This window comes from Lolium perenne, chromosome 7 (assembly GCF_019359855.2).
Source record: "Lolium perenne isolate Kyuss_39 chromosome 7, Kyuss_2.0, whole genome shotgun sequence".
In the NCBI taxonomy this organism is placed as follows: domain Eukaryota; kingdom Viridiplantae; phylum Streptophyta; class Magnoliopsida; order Poales; family Poaceae; genus Lolium; species Lolium perenne.
In genome coordinates this window covers 246,896,229-246,906,521 of record NC_067250.2, presented here as the reverse complement: position 1 = coordinate 246,906,521, position 10,293 = coordinate 246,896,229, and the positions used below count along the sequence as shown (strand labels likewise).

Sequence of the window (10,293 nt, the reverse complement as noted above, 5' to 3'; positions counted from 1 at the left end):
CTTTGTGCGGGGAGGAGAGATACGACATGTGGTTAAGCTCAAGGTCAGTTTAAGCTTGACTCGATCTGTTTTTCAACGAAAGATTAATGCACACTTGTTGAACATTATTCGAAGAAACATTCATTTCAGCAACTCGTATGTTTTTACATAGCAATTTAGCAAACGGCTGCAACCAGGAAAAATTACATGTCGGCCTGCTTGGTTGGTTAAGACTTAAGAGTTGGCAGCTGGAGGAAGGGCCGATGCAGAACTCGTTGGTCGGCTTCGGCGTGGGCGCGGTGGTGCATGGCGCCGGAGGCCGATGGAGGTTGCCCTCTGGAGGCGCTTGAGGTCGGCGTCGTCGTCTGTTAGGATGACGAATCCGTCGTTCTGGAAGATGCTGTCGAGGAAGGCGAGGTTGCAGGCTCGGCGGGACTGGGCGTCGTCGCGGTGCACGTCGAGGGCGGCCCTGTCGCGCAGCACGGCGAGGCACCTTGCGGCGGCGGCGTCTCTGTCGGGGTGGGCGCGCAGGACGGGCAGGATGGCGCACGCCAGGTACCGCCGGGCCCAGGCCTCGTCGCCCCGCTTGAGCGCGCGGACGAAGCGCTGGAACCTGACGATGAACAGGGTGGCTGCCGCCTCGGGCGTCGTCCTGTCTTCCAGGAACGCCGACACGTACTCGTCCGCCGCCCGCCACCGCCCCTCGTCGATCACGGAGCCCACGCGGGGCCAGTCGAAGCGGAGCCGCGCCTCCTTCTCCAGCGCGTGCGCCGCCCGGTGGAGTTTCCTCGACTTGAGGAACGCGTACACGCGCCGGAGGAGGAGATGCTCCGACTGCCGATCCATGCGCGATCGATCGCAACTGCGTCTTCTTCTCCTGCTCCCCTCGCTCGCGCTCCTGAGGCTGAGTAATCCTGCGTGCATCCCTCAGCCTGTGCTTATATAGAGTGGTGTTGCCGATTCCGACTTCGATTCTCATACAACTCCAGCTCGCCACAACCGTAAATCCGGGTAGGAACAGCTGGAACAGCTCGCCACAACCCAATCCGGGTAGGAAACGGCGCACACATTCCATCAGACCGACGCAAGTTAACTAAAATATTTATTTACATCGGCGCAGAAACAAAAACAAAAAAATTACCCTAACCCAACGGTCCAACGCAAAGTCATTGGCCTACAACCACTAATTTGTTAATTGATACTGTAGAAAACAAATTCCAAAGTAAATGCCCGCATGCGCGAAAACCTCTTTTTACAGTGAACGGTAACTACAGTACCTACAGCAGTGACGTCAGCCATGTGCTGACCAATTTTGTCACAAAATTGTGAAACAAATTTGAAACATAATTGAAACATAACTGAAACACTAATATTTTTGTGAAACAAACCGTAGTGACGTCAGCAATGATATCATCAGTTTCACTTTTTGTCGGACTGTTTCACAATATTTTCCATGTATCACTTTAGTTTCAAAAAAGTTTCACTTATGTTTCAATTATTAGTTTTATATTAGACAAATGTTAAAAGCCTCACCAATCTCAAAGCAGAGAGTGGATGGTAGATGTAACACCTACACCTACCGGCTCCTTTAAAATCGCTGCTCTCCCCGCATGCGTCGCTGCCGTTTTTCCTTGGGTCTGCCTGGCAGCGACCACCCCACACTTTTCTACGCTGCGTTAATGTCATACTTTGCCTTTCGCGTGTCAGGCGAGGCCGCCGCTAGGCATTGAAGGCAAGTTATGATTTGCCACACTTTTCTTTAAAGTGTCTATTATTTGCCACATAACCACCACCTGTCAGTGACACATAAAATGCCAAATGATAGAAGTGCAAAGAAAAGTGTGGCAAATTATAAAATCCCCCTCTCGCTCATCCTTTTAGGGGCTGTAGTCGGCGGCCATTTGCTTTGTAATTTGTTTTCCATCAATTAACAAATTATTTCAAAAAACATTTGCGTCTAGCCACTGGCCTAGCCCGACTCAAACGGGCAAACAAGGTCATGCATTCATTTCGGTGTCTGTGGCCCGCTGCAAACGGACAAAAACGGACACTTTTGGTGTATGTTTTGCGACGAGCCGCTAGAGATGCCCTTAACCTTTTTTTCAACCCAAACATGCGTTCTTGCCTTTTTAGTATCCCTCCCTTCCACGGAATTTGTCTTGGATTTGTTAAAATTTGGATATATCTGGACATTGTCTATTTGGTAGATACATTCAAATTTAGTCAAACCTCGGACAATGAGGAAGTAGTATAGTACTACTAGCTAAGAGCATGTAAACTCGCGAAAACCGCAAAATAACCGTTCTTTTATTTTTTAATTTTTTTGTTTGGTTTCGCCTGTCAGATCCCGTATAAGGATGTGACCCAGGAATATTCTATGCAGGTTCCAAAAACACCTAATATAGACAAGAAAGGTAAATCGCATCTCATACAAATGCATGGGAAAGCAAAGGACAATGAGAGAATTGCTACAGAACAAACTTGGAGAAGACCTGACCAAGGATGGGTTAAAATAAATTTTGATGCTTCCTATTTGAAATGAACGTCAAGTGGAGCCTGGGGTGCAATTGCAAGAAATTATGTTGGAGATGTGGTCTTCACAACGTGGAACATAATTCCGCATTGTGTCAATCGGCGGAAATGGGTGAAGTTGTTGCTTGCTTAGAAAGCCTGAACCTAGCCACCAGTTTAACAAATGGGGATATTTTGCTTAAAACTGTAGTTCACTACTGAAGGTTTTTGATCCTGGTACTTTGGACAGGTCACCGGTCAGCCTCGTTGCAAAGGAATTTCATAGGTTCAAGCAAGGAAGAATGATCCAATTAGTCTATGCTAGTAGAAAGGTTAAGCTCATAGCCTTGCCCAACATGGACGTAGAGAGTTGTGTCGTGGTGTAATGTAAAACAATGCCCCGTCCTGTGTGTCTGGACTTGTTTTGCGCTCGTGTCTCTGTTTACCGTGCCCAAAATCTTTGCCGTGCGGAAACACACGGCAAAGATGCAATGCACGGCAACTGCATTTTTTCCCGTAGTGTTGCTTTCTTAATTAATACACAACTCACTTAAAAAAAAACAAGGTGACAGTGCCCATAACGAAAAGGCATTCAAACATTCTTATTTTTTATTCCAAGTAACACTGAACCTGACTGAAGGCGCCAAAAAGTGTTGAAGTTCGAAAACAAACCTAGGCACGATGTTTTTGCATGAAAAGAATAGATGAAAGCACATATTGCCGTCGGCACAGGACTGGTTGTACTCCGTGAACATTAGATGAAAGCCGGAGAAATCGAAGCAAAACTCATGCATCAATTAGGATCAGATCACAAACACGTCAGAGCCAACTAATTAACTGTATAACCATCTGTATTTTCTTCGTCTAACTATACGGAATACATAGAAGGTATATTCCATTACGCATGCATCGGCGTATCACATGTACTGTCAAAAAATAGGGTGTACAACGTGCTAGTACAAGGGGCAAGACATTGGATTGTCTTTTTTTTTTTTCTTTCATCGTTGATCACACGGCGGGCCGCGGCGGACGTGGCGGCGCAGGCTGAGGGAGGTGGTCTTGCTCATGAAGCGCAGGTTGCCGTCGAAGACGTCGTTGAAGGCGCGGGAGATGCTCTCGTTCTCGTAGACGTGGCGGATGAACTCCGTCTCCCGCTCGCGCCTGCGCCGGTCGTCGTCGGGGTAGCTGCGGCGGAGGGATTCGTCGTCCAGCTCCAGCGCCCTGATGCACTCGGCGCGCGCGGCGGCTTTGTCCGGGTGGCTGTCGAGGAGGGGCTCGACGGCCCGGCCGAAGTACCTCATGGCCCAGGCCTCGTCGCCCCGCCTGAGCGCGCGGACGAAGCGCTCGAACCTGATGACGAACAGCGTGGCGGACGCGGCGGGCGTGCTGGTCTCCTCCTTGGCGCCCATGAACGCCGTCACGTACTCGTCCGCCGCCCGCCACCGGCCCTTGGCGAAGAGCTTGTGCAGGTGCGGCAGGTCCAGCTTCAGCCTCGCCTCCTTCTCCAGCGCGTACGCCACGCGGTGGAGCTTCCTGGACTTGAGGAACGCGTGCACGCGGCGGAGGACGATCCACTCCGACTGCCGGTCCATCGCCATCGATCGGACCAGATCGAGCTCGCGTGTCGATTGACTCTCTTTCTCTTCTTTTCCAACAGATCGACAAAGTATGACTGGATGGGCATGGCGTCCTGTTGTTGTGCCTTTATTGTTTCGACTCGCTCCGATTCCGACTCAGTCTGAGAGCGCGCCGGCCTCGAAGTTTTGGAACATTACCAGCCACGCGTTTCACCGCAATCGGGTACGGCTAAGCTTGATCGACGTCCTGAGACCTACGTACAAAGTATAATATACGTATAAAATATGCATTCACATGCCAATATATGTATTTTATACTTACATTTTTTTTCATCAGTACATCTTTTCAGCTGTGATGTACACACGAAAACAAATATGTGGAGTAAAGTAAAATTATTTCCCCTTTTGGAGTGAAAAAATATATGTTTAGTTTGCCATACAAATAAAAGTATTATCATACAAAATTTTACATACATGTAGAACACACCTATATGTTCCCTTGTTAAAGAATGTAATCGCGTGTGTTGTAAAACGTGTACAGTTTGATCTCTGATATATCTCCAACCTTTGTATAGCTGCCGTGGGAGACAATATCTCTAGGAGATCAAACCTATACCGACATTGTAATCTGCTGCTATATATATTAACACGTAACGCGTCCCTGCAAGGCATACACTTAACCCCATATATTGTAGTTGTTTTCATATATGGTATCAGAGCCCCTTCTTCCAAAACACATCTAACGATCTTCCTCCCGGCAATGTCTTTCTCAAGCAGTTCGTCGTCTTCAAGCGGGAACCCCTTCGGGCAGTCGGTTCAGGAGAAACTCACGAGTAGCAACTATCTCGTGTGGAAGGCCGTCGTCCTACCGGCGGTTCGAGGTGCTCGTCTGTTCGGATACCTCGATGGCTCAGTCAAAGCACCTCCTGAAGAAATCTCGGTAGAGAGAGACGAGTCCGGGAAAAACGTCATCGTCAAGGAGGAGAATCCAGCCTATGCGACCTGGATCGAAAGAGACCAGCAGGTCCTCTCATATCTTCTTGGTTCAGTCTCACTTGAGGTGTTGGTGCAGGTTTCAGAACACCAGATAGCGCACGGTGCCTGGACAGCCATCCAGGAGATGTACGCGTCCCAGTCGTGTGCTCGCGTCATGGGGCTCCGTCGGGCACTCAATGACCTGAAGAAGCGCGAGTTGCGCGCCTCCGTCTACTTCAACAAAGTCAAAGCACTAACGGACGAGCTGGCTCTTGCCGGCAAGAAGCTAGATGAAGACGATGTCATCAACGCTGTCCTCAACGGTTTAGACGCGGAATACAATCTGCTCGTCGAGGCGATCTCAGCACGTCTGCAGCAAGGCATCTCGCTGAGCGAGGTGTATGCCATGTTTTTGGCAACAGAAGCACGCATTGAAGCACAGAAAGATGATGTTAGCATCGGTGGCTTCTCCGCCAATCTGGCCTCCCGGGGTGGATATGGCGGTGGTCATGGTGGCAGCACTGGAGGACACCGTGGCGGCAGTAATGGAGGTCACGGCTATGACAGCCGGAACAACCAGGAACAAGGCGGCTACGGCAACATGGGCGGCACCGGCCACTATGGTGGCTATGGCGGCGGAAGGAGTGGTGGTTACAACCACAACAACTCGTCGGGTCAAGGACGAGGCTCTCGCTACAATGGTCCGCCCTGCCAGATATGCAACAAGGCAGGACACCCGGCCTACAACTGCTTCAAACGGTTTAATCGCTCCTTCATCACCCCTGAAGTTCAAGCAAATGTGGTGACTTCTGAACCATCCTACGGGGTGGATACCAACTGGTATATTGACACCGGGGCAACTGATCATGTCATCGGAGAATTGGACAAGCTTGCGGTTCGTGATCGTTACACCGAGAACGAAAAAGTCCACACGGCTAGTGGACAAAGTATGGATATACAACATGTTGGTCATACGATTATTCATACTCCTGATCGTCCTATTCATCTAAATAATATCTTGCATGTACCAAAAGCCACCAAAAGTCTAGTTTCGGCATCTAAACGTGTTTCTGACAATTCCTCTTTTGTTGAAATTCACCCACATTTCTTCTTTGTTAAGGACAAGGACACCGGGACAATCCTCCTCCAAGGAGAGAGAGTAGGGGCGGTCTTTATCCACTTCATGATGCCTCCACATCCACTTCGAAACAAGCCTTTAGTGCAAGCAAACCATCTTCAACTCGGTGGCATTGGCGTTTTGGACATCCTTCGTTTCCAGTCGTTGAGCAAATTCTTAGGAGTAATAATCTTCCTTTTTCCAATAAACATGATGAGTCAGTTTGTGATGCCTGTCAAAAAGGCAAAAGTCAATCAGTTGACGTATCCAAAGTCTACTAGTGTGTCTAGTTCTCCTTTAGAGCTTATTTTCTCTGATGTATGGGGACCCGGCCCTGCCTCCGTTGGTCGTTATAAGTATTATGTGAAATTTATTGATGATTATAGTAAGTTCACATGGATCTATTTGTTAAAGAATAAATCTGATGTCTTTCAGAAATTTCGTGATTTTCAGCAACATGTTGAGCATCTCTTTGATAGAAAAATTCTTGCCATGCAATCTGACTGGGGCGGAGACTATCAAAAAATGAACTCATTTTTTGCTCGCATTGGCATCTCACCTCATGTTTCAGGTCCCTATGCTCATCAACAGAATGGTTCCGCCGAGCGTAAACATCGTCACATCGTTGAGGTTGGTTTGTGTTTGCTCGCACACGCGTCCATGCCTCTTAAATTTTGGGATGAAGCTTTTCTCACCGCCGTGTATCTTATTAATCGGCTTCCCAGCAAGGTTACGCAACTTAAAAGTCCAATGGAAAAATTGTTTCAGTCAAAACCAAACTACTCTTTTCTCCGGGTGTTTGGATGTGCCGTTTGGCCCAATCTTCGCCCCTATAATAAACATAAGCTTCAATTCCGTTCTAAGCATTGTGTTTTTCTAGGCTACAGTGGTTTTCATAAAGGCTACAAATGCCTTGATATTTCCACCGGTCGCGTTTATATTTCTCGCGATGTCACCTTTGATGAGTTGGTTTTTCCTTTTGCCCAACTTCATCCCAACGCCGGTGCTCAGCTACGTACAGAAATTCTTCTCCTTCCATTCATTCTTCGCAATCCTACAATTTCTGAATCAGGAGATAAAAATCGTCATGATCATATGTCTGTAACTGCTGACTTTTCAGTTGAAAATAGTGCACTCGAGTTTTTTGCTGCAGATGATTCAAGCGGCAATCCTGGGGTGGATTCTCCCGCAGCGTCAGCAGGCGACCATGCCGAATCGTCCTGGGAATCAGCATCGCCAGCGTCTGGGTCTCGCGAACGGAATCTCATTGACCTTGTCGACCCGCACGTCTCTATGTCGTCGTCCGGGCGGGCCAGCTCTGCGTCACCACACGAAGTGGTCCGTGTATGGGTGCGCCAGTCCCAACATCAGGAGACGTGGCTTCCGCCAGTGATACGTCCTCATCTGGCCCCTCGTCTGATGGCTCATCTACGAGCGATTTTTCTTTTGGATCGGAGATGCAGCATACGCCAGGAACTACTGCTCTCACGCCTCCAATTGCACCAGCTGTGTTACCTCCCAGACCACGTACAAGAGCTCAAAGTGGTGTTTTTTATCCAAAAAAATTTACTGATGGTCGCATTCGTTGGTGTAACTTTTGCAGCACAGGTGAACCTAAACATGTGCATGAGGCGCTTGGTGATATCAAGTGGAAGGGTGCTATGGATGAGGAATACTCTGCCTTGATGAACAATCAAACATGGAATCTTGTCCCTCCTCCTTCTCGTGGCAACATTATTGACTGCAAATGGGTCTATAAAATCAAACGTCGCTCAGATGGCACCATTGATCGGTACAAAGCTTGGTTGGTAGCAAAAGGTTTTAAACAAAGGTATGGCATTGATTATGAGGACACATTTAGTCCAGTGGAAGTGGTAAAAGCTGCAACTATTCGGCTTATTCTATCCATATCAGTTTAACAAAATTGGGTGATGCGTCAGTTAGATGTGAAGAATGCGTTTCTTCATGGCGTTCTAGAAGAAGAGGTTTATATGCGGCAGCCTCCTGGTTATGAGAATCTTCAGTATCCTGGTCATGTTTGCAAACTTGATAAAGCTCTTTATAGTCTTAAACAAGCTCCACGAGCATGGTACTCTTGAGTTTATCTTCCAAACTTCATGATCTTGGTTTTCTTGCATCCAAGGCAGATACCTCGTTATTCTTCTATCGCAAGCATGGTGTCACTATCTTTATGCTTATTTATGTTGATGATATTATAGTCACCAGCTCATCTTCTGAAGCTATTGATGATGTCCTCAAGGATCCGCGCATGGACTTTGCACTGAAGGACCTTGGCAGCCTACATTATTTCCTTCGAATTGAGGTACAACACATATCTCGTGGTATTGTTATGTCTCAATCACAATATATTTCAGAGGTGCTGAAGCGTGTTGGTATGGGGGAGTGTAAAGGTGTCACCACCCCGCTTTCCACGTCCGAGAAACTGTCTCTCCATGAAGGAGAACCTCTAGCTGCTGAAGATGCTACCAGATATAGGAGCATTGTTGGAGCCTTACAATATGTCACCTTGACACGCCCATATATATCTTTTTCTGTTAATAAAGTTTGTCAATTTTTGCATGCACCTACCACTCTCCATTGGACAACATTAAAAATGATTCTTAGATATCTTAAGCATACAAAGGCTCTTGGTTTGAAACTTGTGCAATCAGATTCTACTTTGGTCAGTGCTTTCTCAGATGCAGATTGGGCGGGTTTTCTTGATGATAGACGATCTACTGGAGGTTTTGCAGTTTTTCTGGGATGTAATCTTATTTCCTGGAGTGCTCGTAAGCAAGCAACGGTTTCAAGGTCTAGTACAGAGGCTGAATATAAGTCACTAGCAAATGCTACTGCTTAAGTGATATGGGTTCAAACCTTATTGTCATAACTAGGTATAGATCATCCGAAGGCAGCATCGCTATGGTGTGATAATCTGGGAGCAACTTACCTTTCAGCCAATCCAGTGTTTCATGCTAGAACAAAGCATATAGAGGTGGATTATCAGTTTGTCAGAGAGCAAGTAGCTAATAAGCTACTAGATATCAGGTTCATTCCTACAGGAGATCAAGTTGCTGATGGGTTTACTAAACCGTTATCATATAGGCAACTAGAGAGTTTTAGACACAATCTCAACTTAGATAAGTTCCGGTTGACGGGGAATGTTAAAGAATGTAATCGCGTGTGTTGTAAAACGTGTACAATTTGATCTCTGATATATCTCCAACCTTTGTATAGCTGACGTGGGAGACAATATCTCTAGGAGATCAAACCTGTACCGACATTGTAATCTGCTGCTATATATATTAACACGTACCGCGTCCCTGCAAGGCATACGCTTAACCCCATTGTAGTTATTTTCATATCCCTACCTTCTCCTGACGGACCAGCGGAAGACTATGACTACTGGGTGTAATCGTCTGCTAATAGTCACATAATACTTCTAATTTCAGGCTACTGGATATCATACACGTCTCAACCCTCTCCGGTGCATGATTAACTTTTGTATCTCTGAACTTTGAAAGAAATGAATAAGGTTATGTGCATCAATTTGATGCAGAGGTTGGAGTACGTCCCCATTTCAGAAAAAAAACACCTATATTTCCCTGCAAAATTATTTTATAAATATTTGAAACTTAAATATCTATTTAAATAAAACCGGGCACCCTTAAAGCCCAGAGCCAAACTGACGCACGATAAGTGCATGAGATTTGTCACTCCTCCACCCATTTCTCACTTGTGATCACGTATGCTTGCAACAAGGTGATACTGCCCAAAACCAAAAGGCATTCAAACATTCTTATTTTTTTTATTCCAAGTAATAGTGAAAGTGTGAAACTAACCGAAGGCACCAAAAAGTTTTGAATTTGGAAAACAAACCTAGGCACAAAGTTTTTGCATGGAAAGAATATATAGTAAAGATAGAGTGTTTTTTAAAGGCGAGCCTATAACAAGAAACAAATTTGCTAGAGATACAAGTGGGTAAGTGCTAGACCGGTGTTCTTTTGCTACGGGAACCACTCAAGGTGCCGATGGCCGTATAGATTGCCGTCGGCAGAACTGGTTGTACTCTGTAAACATTAGATAAAAGCCAGAGAAATCGAAGCAAAACTCACGCGTCAATTAGGATCAGAT

The 10,293-nt window shown here is 46.6% G+C and overlaps 1 protein-coding gene across 1 annotated transcript; it reads left to right on the top strand.

The window, feature by feature from the left end:
- Positions 1–4,827: 4,827 nt before the first annotated feature.
- LOC139833893 (uncharacterized) lies at positions 4,828–9,680 on the top strand. Its single transcript, XM_071824262.1, has 6 exons — positions 4,828–5,937; positions 6,731–6,789; positions 7,763–8,033; positions 8,100–8,195; positions 8,303–8,482; positions 9,612–9,680. The coding sequence occupies exons 1-6, from the start codon at positions 4,828–4,830 to the stop codon at positions 9,678–9,680; spliced, it is 1,785 nt and encodes a 594-aa protein (XP_071680363.1).
- Positions 9,681–10,293: the final 613 nt, after the last annotated feature.

Coding starts and splice junctions, on each gene's coding strand:
- LOC139833893 (XM_071824262.1), top strand. CDS start 4,828: ATGTCTTTCTCAAGCAGTTCGTCGTCTTCAAGCGGGAACCCCTTCGGG. Junction 6,790..7,762: donor AACATCGTCACATCGTTGAG/GTTGGTTTGTGT, acceptor TAACTTTTGCAG/CACAGGTGAACCTAAACATG. Junction 8,483..9,611: donor ATTATTTCCTTCGAATTGAG/GTACAACACATA, acceptor TTCTAATTTCAG/GCTACTGGATATCATACACG.